Here is a 14101-nt window from a genome sequence, read left to right as displayed (position 1 = left end):
CACACACACACACACACACACACACACACACACACACACACACACACACACCAACAACACTGTCCTTGACCCACTGACAGTGAAATACAAGCTATACAGAGGAAATGCATCAAGCCTGTCCTGACAGACAGTGAAAAGCTCTTACTTACTTAATCTCTACTTACTCATTAATACTGGTAGATACCATCAATTTGCATTAGTAATGCACTATTCATATTCATAATAATGCTATTAGTAGTATAACTATATAATAATATGGTTTAGTAGCGTGGTTACTTTTTCATAATCATTGTGGTTGTGTTAGTGGGCCAGTATTCACGTAAGTAGCATTAGTGGCAATGTATCCGCACAGTTATCACTGCTCTCATGCTAGTGTTGAGTTAGCACTGTGTCAGTAGCATTAGTTGCATTAGCACTGCATTAGTAGCATTGTTGGCGTTGCATTTGTTAGTATGATATTTACCAATACCATTCATATTGGTGGTACAATATGAATGCCATAAAAATCCTCCGAAGATTTCACTGTGCACTCTATTCAGTGCGCCTCTCAAACATTTTGTTGTGTGAAAAAGCAGATTTGCCTTTTAGTAGAGTATGGATAGAAGACGATATATAATAGTATAGTTTATTGTGATAAAAAACACTCATATTAAAAAAAAAAAAATCGTCTGTGGAAACCATGCTTACAAGGCCAATGAGTGTACACCTGCCCTTGAATATATTATTCACTACAGCAGATTGGACATGCAGGAGCCCTCCACAGTATCATGGATAGTAATATGTGGCAGACAGTTTATGAGATGATCATTGGCTGCTGGTGCTTGGTCAAACTCGACAACCGGGTTAAATGTCCAGATTAGCATTTGCCTCCATGGCCTCAAAGGGCATGTCAAAGGCCACCCTCTCATCCTACTACCAGCCGCTCCTCAAAGGCCTGTGCCACCCGTGCCTGCCGCCTGGTTTGGAAAAATATTACATATTGTCTTGTGGGATGTTCTGGTTAAAATATCGCCATAAACTCGGGGGTAGGAAGGGGGCGTAATGATATGTGCAGTGCACTCTTCCAACGCATTTAATTAAAGTCAGCTCATTTGAAGCAGGGGTAAAGCTGCCAGTCAGCCACCCACTGTGGAGACTGGAGTTTGATTCCTCTAATAATGTCTCCTCCGGCTAGGCCGGGCGCTCAAACAAACACAGTTGACTAATGACTATGTTCACGCCTGGAAGGCCAGGCAGGGGGACGGTGATCTCTGTGACCGCACTAGTGACTCCTACAGGTTTGTCACGTGGCACCTGTTCAGCGAGTGAGTGGAACTGGGTGACTCTATGTGTATCGGAAGAGACAGGTGGTTAATGTCCACACCAGCGATTCACTTTCAATACCCTAGCGGGCCGCTAGGGTATTGAAAGTGGGCCCTCAAATAATTGGCAAAACACTTTTAATGATTTGAACGATAATATAACATTTTTGTTATACAAATCACACATTTTTGATTTCTTTATGATAGCAATAAATAGCAGTAGTTCTTCTGATTGATCGATTGATTATGAAAATAAACTGAAAATGTTCTGAAAATGCGTGCAGCCCATCCTTGTTTATTTTTTTTACCATAGAACATTACCATCACTATTATGAGGATCAGGAACATTTTTCTCATGTCTGTTAAAAAAATTATACTACTGTATACTTTCGTATAGTAGAATTCTGCTATAAGGAGTATAAGGAGGTCCTTAAATGTTTAATGTTTGAGGACCACTGGAGTAGACGGCAGAGATTACTGGAAGGACAGGCAGGTGGTCTCACAGTGAACCATGGATCTGGCCCAAAAAAAACAAGCTAGACTAACTTATTCATAAAAACATGAATAAATGTACGAGGACTGTCAATGTTTGTCTGTGTCTGTGTGTGTGTGTGAGAGAGAGAGAGAGAGAGAGAGAGAGAGAGAGAGAGAGAGAGAGAGAGAGAGAGAGATATCAAGCTTATGCTGTTATAATGAGCTCAGCAGAATGGCCAACTCTGAAAGAGAGAGAGAGAGGGACAGAGGGGAGAGAGACATACAGACTGTCTGCTATTTCGGTCGGTAACAAACAGAAGTTTGCAATGTTAGCGATGTTAACAAACAGACCCTTGTCTAAAAAACACACGCACAAGCTTGTGCATTTGTTTGTGTGCATGTGCACGCACACACACACACACACACACACACACACACACACACACACACACACACATGCATGCACGTGAAAGAGTGTGATGAATGATCCCTGCTGTCACAGGGGCAGATTTAATGCAACATCTGCTATTGACGCATAAACACCTACAGCACACACACACACACACACACACACACACACACACACACACATGCCATATCATCAACAAGGATGGTGTTGAGAAGAAGGAAAGGCACACTCACAAAACCATGGTTTTAATGTGACACATGAACACACACACACACACACACACACACACACACACACACACACACACACACACACACACACACACACACACACACACACACACACACACACACACACACACACACACACACACACACACACACACTCAGTTTGTGTTCCACCTGGTTCTAAGAACCTGAATAATTTAAGAGTTTAACTGATAGCAGGAGACCAATACCACCAGAAAAACTAAGCTAAACCGTACGCACGCGCACGCGCACACACACACACACACACACACACACACACACACACACACACACACACACACACACACACACACACACACACACACCCCACTATTTATCACCAACACTTTCACAGCCATCTCCTGAGTGGCCATCTCGATTTCACGCATTTCACTGCCAAACGTGTCCTGCATTGTTTTGTTTTTTTACTGTATCCCAGAAGCACATAAAACCTTGTTTTTGTTCTTAATATCTAATTCCTAATGGAGCTGTTATTAAACATGTTTTTCACTGCCACATTGACGCCACACTGCAAGAGAGTTCATTTAAGTCTGAGATTGTAAAAATGGACATGGAGGGGATGCATTAAATAAAGCACTGGAGAGTAGAATTCAACACTAGCTATTCACTAGGCTAGCTATAATCGCTCCATCTCTTCCTTTCTCTCTCACACAGATCCATGAATGAACAAAATCATCTGTGTTCATTTCAGTGGTGTAAAGTAATTAAGTACATTTACTTAAGTACAATTTTGAGGTACTTGAACTTCACTTGAGTATTTGCAATTTCCAATATTTTAACTTCTACTCCACTACTGTATCTCGGATCCAAATATTGTACTTTTATTCCACTACATTTATTTGAAAACTGTGATTATGACTACAAAACATACATTAACCACTTCAGCCCTATATACATTTCGGCCATTTGAAAATAGCCGATTGCGTCGCATCGCGACGCATCGTGAGCCTGTAGATACACCAGATAAACCTGAAATGGGACATTCTGCATAATGAGTACTTTTACATTTGGTACTTTAAGTACATTTTGATGCCAATGCTTTTGTACAATATTGCTAATTTTACTTAAGTAAAACATTGGAGCACTTTTTCCACCACTGGTTAATTTATCCATGTGTAACTCTGTAAGAGTCAGAGTGTGTCAATTATGTTACATTATGTACACTGAGTCAATAAAGCTGCAACCTGGACCTTAATCTAATGAATAAGACATAATTTTAACCAATCTGTATGCTAGGGAATGTCAATACAATATACCTAGCACATCTTAGAGGTGGTCTGCCTACTCTTCCATTGGGAAATGTAGACCCTGCTGTCGAGTAGGACTCCTACTGGTTGACAAGTAGTACTGCCTGAAGCTCACACGTGCAATATCTCTCCTGGGCTAAGATGAGCTGGTAGATGTTTTTGTTCTCTAACGCGGGAGAACTAGCGTTCGAATCCCAGGTGGGACGTGAAGGAATATTAAGGATTGCAGCTTTAACAGCACTAAGAATTGTCCTGTGTATATATATATATCTCCCTTTTCCTCCTCCCTCCCAGTCATTTCCCATGTCTCTCGTTCACTGCCTCACCCTCTCTCCTCTTCTATTCTCATCCTTATCTCCTTTCCTTATCCCCCTCCTCACCCCTTCTTCTCCACACATCATGTCCTCCTCTCAGATTCTCCTCTCCTCTCATCCGGCACATCTCGTCTGTCTGTCTCCCTCCTCTCTCTCTCTCTCTCTTCTACTCATTCCCCTCTCCTCTTGTCTTTTTTTTCTCTCTCTTTCTCTCTCTTTTTTCTTCCCTTCCCCCAACTCTCCTTTCCCCCTCTATGACTCGGAAACTGTCAGCAGGAACATATATCTGACACCGTGCACCCTGGACACCACACACACACACGCGCACACGCACACGCGCACACACGCGCACACACAGAATGATATATAGTGTTAGTGTTCATTAAAGGGGTGGTGGCAGTATGTGAGGGGAAATGAGAGATGGAGGTGGTTGGTTGGGGTTGGTTGGGGGGGTCTATCAGACAGGTTACATAAGAGTGTGTGGGAGGGGGGGGGGGGTCCTTCCCCATCAATTTCAACCCTTATGGAACACATTGTCAACACCAGCCCTGGGAGAATAAACTCATTTCCATTACAGGGCTAAACAGGGCGCACTCTTTCACCTGGCTTCAAATACAGAGTCAAACTGTACTGTACTGAGCAGGTCCTTCTCCTATGGTTTACACCACAGTGACAAACACCACAACCAAGGTTCCTGTGGAGCTCAAGTGTTATAGCATTGGCACCAACCCTGGTCTGCACCATTCACCATAGGGTTTCACTTCCCAATTCCTGTACACCAGGTCCCTGATGCAAATGTATAGTACTAGAGGTTCTCTCACATCTAGTAGCCTACAACAGTGGTTCTAAAACTTTTTCCAGTCAAGGACCCCCAAATTGACACTTATTCACCCGTGGACCCCCTTTTGAAAATATATGCCAGAGAAGACTTTTGTGGCTATAGATCATTTTAATTTCAAGGACCCCCAGTTTGACATGCATTAGGCTACGGACCCCCATGTAATGGCATTTATATCTCTGGGGAACCCAATTTATATTGTAATATCAATGTAACTTTAACTCTGAGAGTGTACAAATGGAACCAAATGGACCATTTGGTCTCATCTAGGTCATTATGGCATAAACAATAAGTTGAAGGGTACATTTTGAAGGTTCAAATCATATATAGCCTACTTATTTCAATGGCTGAAGCGTTGCATTTCATTTCCTTGTGATTATGGTCTGAATAGAACTTGTTACAACCATGTTACAGATGTGTGATGTGGTAGCCTAATGTAGGTGTAAGACCATTGTGTTTGTATTGTGATATAGGTATAAAGCATAGTTTTCTATGCATTTCGGGGGTTTTGGAGGGTGTGAGGGGGTTTTGCGTCCAGTAGGGGTGTCCCTTATTTTAATCTCTGGGAGTTGGCAACCCTAGTCCACGCTGAAGTAATGAAAGTAAATAAGTGCAATTTCTCAGTGGGCCCGCTGATTCCACGCATGCGCAGTTTGATCATCCCATGGATGTAACCATGGCAACGGCTGTAACCACGGCGACGATAGATCCCATAGCCCGTACTCCGAGCAATCATGTAGTTTCATAAAATATGAAGTGTACGGAAAATATGAAATTTGCAAACGTGAAATGTAGTGTAGTAGATTCCCCATGGCATGCAGTATTATTTGTGCATAGAGAGGAGGCAAATGCAGAAGAAGGCGAACGGACCGGAATGGATAAACAGGAAGTCGACCCACAAGGGGATTGTATTAGTAAAATCAAGTGCATCATCAAGGACAGGCACCACCCAAGTCAAAAACTGTTCAACCCCCTACAACGACCGCGGCCGGGCAAAGGGGCCTACCCCAGTATCAAGAGTATCAAATTATTGACTTAGAAATGCGACAAAAACAAAAAAATCCCCATGAATTCAAGGCTTCATGGGGTGTGTAATTAATAGAAAATACGTTGTTTTTTGGGTGAACTACTCCTTTAAGAATGGCTTGCCTAGATCCTGGTGGCCTGTTGAGTTAGTCTGACTTCACTGCTCCATTCAGGCACACTAAATCTATCACTGTCATTGTGACACATGAATAATGTGGCTGGAGAGAAATTCCATTTCTGATGCCTCACATGACTCTAAATTAATTTCTCACACTTCATCACTTTTTTCTCATTTCTTCTCTTGCATTTAAATATTCGTGCCCCCACACACACACACGCACGCACGCACGCACGCACAGACATGCTCATCCTTCTACAGTAGGCTACCTTAGGCCTACATCCTACAGATTATTTCACACTCACAGACATTCTCATACAATATCTTTTCACACTCACGCACACACACACACTCTCACACCCTCTGGGCAGAGTATTGGTCCTTTGGCACCGAGTCTCTTGCTCAGAATAATTTAACTACTACACCCTAAAGGAATTTACCACCAGCACCAGCCAATGCCTTAAAACTGCCCTTGCTGCTAGCACACACACACACACACAAATGATTAATGATTCAATCACTCTTTCATAAATTAAATCATGAAGTCATGCATGAGTTTTGACATATGGGCTCCCGGTGTGGTTAAACATATAGCAGCCGACAAGCTGTATTTTGCAAATGATGGACTGGAAAACATATCAATCTGTCAAGAAATGTACACGTCTTGAAAATAAAAATGGAATGGTTCACTCATTCAAGTTGCTGCTTGGCAACCCTTTAATGAGATTGTATAGAGCAAGTATCCTATCACAACTTGAGTGTCAGGAAATGGTAAATAAATAAAATAAAATAAAATGCATGGCACTGGCAGGGTAGTCTGGCGGAATAGTTTATGGCAATGCGATTGCTTAAAACCTCTGCATGCATTTACAAATACATTTTAGAGTAACTTTGTAGCAATGAAACGCGACTGGAGACGCGACCTCTTTCTAGTGCCGACAGAAAGTCTAACGGGCTGTGTTTCAACAGCTTTCACGATTTTATTTATAAACACAAAGTAGTAGCCAACACTACATATTTTGTGTTAAACGGTCAACAGTCCATTAGGCACCCAGCTGAGATCAATACAATGATTCCCTGTTTCATCAACTCACTGTGTAATTAAAAAAAATAAGTTTAATTACATTAGGAGCAGGAAATTGCAAAGTATATTGTGCACATATATATAATGGGTGTAACAGCTTGTGCTTTGTAACTTTATCAGACAGATAGTGGTCCATCCATCCATCCATCAACCAGTGGTGTAATAAAGTAACTAAGTACATTTACTCAAGTACTGTACTTAAGTACACTTTTGAGGTATTTTCACATTACTGGAGTATTTTCAATTGTCAGTAGTTTTAGTTCGACTACACTACATCTCAGAGGCAAATATTATACTTTTACTCCACTACAATTATTTGAAAACTTAGATACTTAGATTTTGATTATTATTACAAAACACACTAACCACTTCAGCCGTTACGTATACCTATTTTGGCCATTTGAAAATAGCAGATCTACAAGCTCACAATGCATCGCATCGCGAGGCATTGTGGGCTTGTAGATTAGCTATTTTCAAAAGATTTTGTTATACATTTTATTTATTATTTGAAAACTTATGAAATGTTCTGCATAATAATAACTTTTGGTACTTGAAGTGTTGAATGTTGATACCAATACTTTTGTACTTTTACTCAAGTAAAATTTTGAATTCTGGACTTTTACATGTAACAGAGTATTTCTACATTGCAGTATTGATACTTTTACTTAAGTAAAACATTTGAGTACTTTTTCCACCACTGATTATTTCTTGTTTCATCCACTCACCGCGTATTTAAACAAAATTAAATAACATTAGGAGCAGGAAATTGCAACGTAGTGTAATATTATGCAAATATATAATGGGTAACTAACAGCCTGTGCTTTGTAACTTCATCAAACAGATAGTGGTCTATCCATCCGTCCATCCATCAGCGGTGTAAAGTAACTAAGTATATTTACTCAAGTACTTTACTTAAGTACAATATTTTGAGGCTTTTTTACTTTATTGGACTATTTCTAATTTTCTGTACTTTTAATTCTACTCCACTACATCTCAGTGACAAATGTTGTACTTTTACTATTTGAAGTCTTAGTCACTAGTTACTTTGTAGATTTTGATTATTATAACAAAACACACATTAACCACTTCAGCCCTATATGCATTTCGGCCATTTGAAAATAGCAGATCTACAAGCTCAAATTATTTTTTTATACATTTGAAAACTTGTGAAATGGAGACATTCTGCATGATGAGCACTTTTATTTTGGTACTTTAAGTAGCCTACATTTTATACCAATACTGTTGTAGCCTACTTTTACTTACTTAAATTACATTTTTAATTCCGGACTTTTACTTGTAACACTGTACTTCTACCTTATAGTATTGATACTTTTACTTAAAGTAAAAAAAATTAGTACTTTTTCCACCACTGTGCAACAACAGCCTGTGCTTTGTAAACTTCATCAAACAGATATAGTGGTCCGTCCGTCCGTCCATCCATCCATCCACCCACCTGGTTGGTGGTGTCCTGAGGCAGGCTCTTGATGAGGATCTTCCTCCTGTTGCTGAGCTCCTGGCGGGTTCTCCCCAGCCTCCTCTCCACCTCCTCCTCAGGCTCCAGCTCCGGCAGGTCGCGGAGGCTGGTCCAGCAGGAGGAGGAGGAGGAGGGGTCCTGGTCCTCATCTTTCTCCGGGCTGGGGTCCTCCACCTCCGCGGGGAAAACAAGTGCCTTCTCCTGGACTAAAGCGGAGTGGACAGTCGGCGGCGGCTGGATTGATGAGGCTGCCGCCATCTTTGAGTGTATATAGTTAGTGAGCCTGTGAAAGAAATAAAGTGCGAGAGCGTTTGGCTTGTTGTAGTGAGAGATCAGGTGGGCGGCCGTGTTTTGTCGCTCCCATCTGAGAGAGAGACAGAGAGAGAGAGAGGGGGGGGCAGCGTTGCCAGGTTTTGCGAGAGAAACAAGTATAGCCCTGGTCCAAAGCGTGAGTGAGAGTTCTCTTTTCGCAGTGGGTTTTCAACCTTTTTCGCGTCAAGGACCCCCAAATTGACACATATTAGCCCAGGGACCACCATTTGAAAAGATGTGCCAGGGACCATCAAAATCAACCATTTTGATTTATTGGGGGTCCCAATCTACACTGTATCATCATCATCAGTGTTCATTTAACTCTGAGAGTGTACTAACGGGTCCATTTGGTTCCATTTGTACACTCTCAGAGTTACAGACATATAAGGGTCAATTTGGTTCCTAACTTAATTTGGCTGGGGACCCCCTGGAAACCCCTCAATGACCACTGGTGGTCCCCGGACCACTGGTTGAGAACCACTGCTCTAACGCTCTGCTAGACTCATAGACCGAGAATAGGCTCTATCTATGCACAGCAGCCACATTATTATCACTTCCTTCACAGGTGTTACCAATGATACTAATGAAGGCTCTGTTCCATTAAGTGTAGGGTTCTCAGTTTTTCAATTTACACGACCCCCACAACTCTGACTGAGAGTGTACAAATGGAACCAAATGGACCCGTACCCGCAAGGGGCCATTTGGAAACAATATCAGCACCCTGACTCTGTTTAACCAGAATGGAACAGAGCCCCATTTATATCATTGGTAACAACTGTGAATGCTGCTGTGCATAGAGCCTATTCCACTGCCGTGCGAGGTCTCCGTCTTTAGTAAAAAATAAACAAAACTATTTTGCTGCTCACCGAAACAAAGGCTGTTTCGTGTTGTTGAAAGACTATTCTCCAGGATGCAAGCCTCTCAGCACCCCACCTTCTCTGTATAATACACTTTTTGGGCTAAATAAAATATGTCTGCCAAACGGAAATTGTTTTATTTACTCCACTGCGCCCTCTACAGATCTGGTCAATGGTTATTTATATTGACCAGATCTGTAGAGGGCGCAGTAGAGTAAATAAAATAATTTCCGTCTGACGGACAGATTTTATTTTCTGCTCCAAAAAGTGTATTATACAGAGAAGGTGGGGTGCTGAGAGTCAAAACAAGCCCAAAAGATGCGAGCCCTGCCTTCGCCCTTTTAAACATAATACATTGGCTAATTGAAAATAGCCAACCTACAAGCTCACAACGCATCACGATGTGACACATTGTGAGCTTGTAGATCTGCTATTTTAAAAAATAAATATGAGGGGGTCCCTGCTGGAATAACATATTTTCGGATGGGGGAGTCCGCAGACTCCAGTCCACTGGTTTAAGCAACTTGACAGAAAAAAAACTGCCCAAAGTAGCTTATAATAAGCGAACCTGGCAACATTGGAGAGAGAGAGAGAGAGAGAGAGAGAGAGAGAGAGAGAGAGAGAGAGAGAGAGAGAGAGAGAGAGAGAGAGAGAGAGAGAGAGAGAGAGAGAGAGAGAGAGAGAGAGAGAGAGAGAAAGAGAGAGAGAGAGAGAGAGAGAGAGAGAGAGAGAGAGAAAAGGTAGTGTACTACTCTGGGTCTGCGCCTGCACACACTCTTCTGCTGGCTCCGCTTTGGACGCTTGGCGACCCCAACTGTCGAGAAAACGAACTAATTGTGGCAATTATGCCTGATTGGTGATTGATTGATTGATTGATTGATTGATTTGTTGAATACTTTATTAATAGTTTGCAAAAAAAAGCACAGCAATTAGAGTTCAATAACATTTAATGACAGACACATATACAATACTATGCAAAAACATCATATAAACGAGTAGTAATCAAAAAGAAAAATATGTACAGTAAACAGTTGGGGGGGTTCTGGTGATAGGCTTGGACTTTGTTTTTGGCCCCTCTCTCTCCCTCTCTCCCTCTCTCTCTCGCTCATATTTAGGCTACAGACAAGCACATAATGTGGGTCATAGAGATTTCCAATGTCACACATATACTGTATATAGCTGTATGACCTAAAAGCTGTTGTGGGATTATCTGTTATTCTACCTAAAACGTGTAAACATTAGTCATTTAAAAAGGAAATCAATTAGGAGGAAAATTAAAGTGGCACTATGTAACTTTTTTTTTTTAATGAATAAAATGTAATTTTGTCCAATCCGTATGGTAGAGTAGGCCTATGTTAATACAATATAACTTATACAATTGGGGTGATTGCATGTTGTCTCCCTGCTCTTCTATTGAGACAATTAGATCGTGTCAAAGGTCATGTGTCACCTAGACACATGGGATCTGACACGAATTTTCACCCGATGGTCAAGATTCTATTTATCCCCTGAGCAAGCAGGCAGGCTCTATTAGCTCAATGGTAAAAAATGTCAGAACTTGCACAGGGTAGAAGAGAGAAGTTACGTAGTGCAGCTTTAAAGTAGCCATGAATAGTGAATTTGAATTAACTACCAACCAAATATTAGAGCTTAACTCTCGATATTGTTGTTTCCTGCATAGAGTCAGACCAAAAACTAAAAGTGCAACATTCATGACCTGATAAACTATATTCTGTGTAGAAAAAAAAACCTCTATATAAATCTCTTTGGGAGATTTGGGGTAATTAACACATTCCTATTAATAAGAAGAAGGCAGTCTGCAAAGTATATTTGCAACACCAGAGCTTTCCTGTTTCCAGAGCGCAGAATGTGGCCATGAATGGCTTTGTGCCTACTCTCCTTTCTACCCTAGTCATCCAGTCAATGCCAACCAAGCAGCCAAGCAAGTCTGCCTGCCTGCCTGCCCGTGGGTGGAAAGCTGCTCCTGGCAAACACAAGGGGAACAGAGCTCCCTGCCGAATCCTCACAATGCCCATGCAGCTACCGCAGGCTGTTGTGTGTTTCTGATAGACACACATAGTTCTCACACGCACATGGAGGCCATGTACATCCACACACAGTGGGTACCCGTCAGAGACATGTCAAGCACACATCCCCTGCATCCAATCACGTATACTCCACATACAGTGGGTACACGTCAAAGACATGTCAGGATGCATGATGCAAGCACACATCCTCGGCATCCAAACACGTATACACGACATGCATACACAAAGACATACTAGACACACGCACGCACACACACACACACACACACACACACACACACACACACACACACACACACACACACACACACACACACACACACACACACACACACACACACACACACACACACACACACACACACACACACACACACACACTATTTAGAGCATAATGACACTGGGGTCTGTAAGAAGTATAGTGAAATCGAGCTCCATCTTCCAAACCCCATGTTCTCTCACTCACCATCTGTGTGAAGCATTTCTTGGCCAACCTGGATTCCAGACAATCACAGTTGTCAGCGGGTGAAAATGATGTCACTTTTCCAAGAGACAGAGCCCATATAACCAAAGTAAAGGGATACGCCAGGAATCAAGAGAATCAAGAGTTTATCAAGGGGTTTATTTGTCACTTACTCATACAGGAACAAGCAGCTGGTGTGGCACGTTCCCCAATATTGTGCTGCTAACACAAAAATACAATATACAACCAGATAATTATGAGATATAATAGTGAAAGATAAGAAAAAAGGTTAAAAAGTACAGACACAGACTCTAGGCCCTCTTTAAAAAAAAACTCTTAGCAGCAATGAGAAATGTGCAGAATTAGGAGAGGAGGATAATAGAATGTGTGGTCGCATTTGTACCATATACAACAGTATACATACACAAGTACAGCATACACCATTTGTATGACTGCAGCAATCAAGGGTACATCTATTTCTTGTCAGCAAGGAGGATTGGGTAGGATTAAACAGTCAAATTGATTAGGGATGCACAATATTGACATCTTGGCCAATATCTACCGATAAATTGCATGGTCAAATCTACAGATACCGATATTGAAATACAATTTTCCAGTAGGGTTCACCTTATACTTATTATACAGTAACTGTGATTCTGGGTGCAGATACAGACTTTAAAACAACTGTGCATTCTTATGACCTGATTTATTAGGTCTACTGATACACATATTAGTTCAAATATTTTAAATGAAGTATTTTTACATAACATCTTTCCAACTTGTTTACCACTTTGAATGCTTCCCCAGAAGGTCGATATGACCATGCAATTAATCATTTTCAGCTTCACATTCAAACATAAATATTATAAAACGAAATATTGGCTAAAACTATATATTATTTGATATCGGTTCCATACCGATATTACATTTTTAAGGCCGATATTGGCGTTAACGATATGATGACTTAATCGTGCATTCCTGATATTTTGATGGTTCTTAAATTAAATGAATGCCCCTGCATCGCTCAAATAATATGGGTGGTGGGTGACATGGTGCGTCAAAATACTGATGAAACCTGAAAATGTCCTACACACCAATAAAAAAATTAATAATAACAAATAATATAGTAAGCTGTTTGTCGTTCATTAGTAGAAGGGATTCCTCTCACTCAACTGCAGCTAATAATACAATACAATGGTGACAGATTGGGGGGACGGACATGCATCATTGATGGTATGTGGCGACATGACAAGGACTACTTTGTCACACACACACACACACAGTTGTTTTTGGAGACGCATGAATCACTGCAGGTGCCAAACAGGATTTCCACAAGAGAACAATTAAATGGTCTTCTCTTCTCCACCTCCCTTCCATGAGACACACCAGCAGCGTGACGTTCAGAAGCTCTCTCCCACATGCATATATACGGTACATGCATACATGAATTCACTTGAGCCCACACCCACACGTGGCACAAACTCTTTCTCTCCATCTTTATCTCGAATGCATTTTTACCTATACATGCAAATCAAACCAGAGCTGCAACAGTTAAACTAATCGATTTAAATCAGTGGTTCTCAACCAGTGGTCCGGGGACCACCAGTGGTCCTTGAGGGGGTTCCAGGGGGTCCCCAGCCAAATTCATAATTAGGAACCAAATTGACCCTTATGTGTCTGTAACTCTGAGAGTGTACAAATGGAACCAAATGGACCCTAACGGGTCCATTTGGTTCCATTTGTACACTCTCAGAGTTAAATGAACACTGATAATGATGATACAGTGTAGATTGGGGACCCCCAAGAAATCAAAATGGTTGAGTCCCTGGCATATCTTTTCAAATGGGGGGTCCGTGGGCTAATATGT

At 41.4% G+C, this 14101-nt stretch overlaps 1 protein-coding gene across 1 annotated transcript in view; it reads right to left on the bottom strand.

Annotated features, from left to right (window-relative positions):
• The window catches only part of raver2 (ribonucleoprotein, PTB-binding 2), a 97025-nt gene extending 88162 nt beyond the window's left edge, over positions 1-8863 (bottom strand). Inside the window, exon 1 of the mRNA XM_080431591.1 lies at positions 8534-8863. Coding sequence (XP_080287717.1) covers positions 8534-8812 — 279 coding nt within the window. The 5' untranslated portion in view covers positions 8813-8863. The remainder of the gene's footprint in view (positions 1-8533) is intronic.
• Between the last annotated feature and the right edge of the window lie 5238 nt (positions 8864-14101).

This window comes from Gymnoscopelus braueri (assembly GCF_963280865.1).
Source record: "Gymnoscopelus braueri genome assembly, chromosome: 6".
Classification (NCBI taxonomy): domain Eukaryota; kingdom Metazoa; phylum Chordata; class Actinopteri; order Myctophiformes; family Myctophidae; genus Gymnoscopelus; species Gymnoscopelus braueri.
This window is presented reverse-complemented; position numbering and strand designations above follow the sequence as displayed.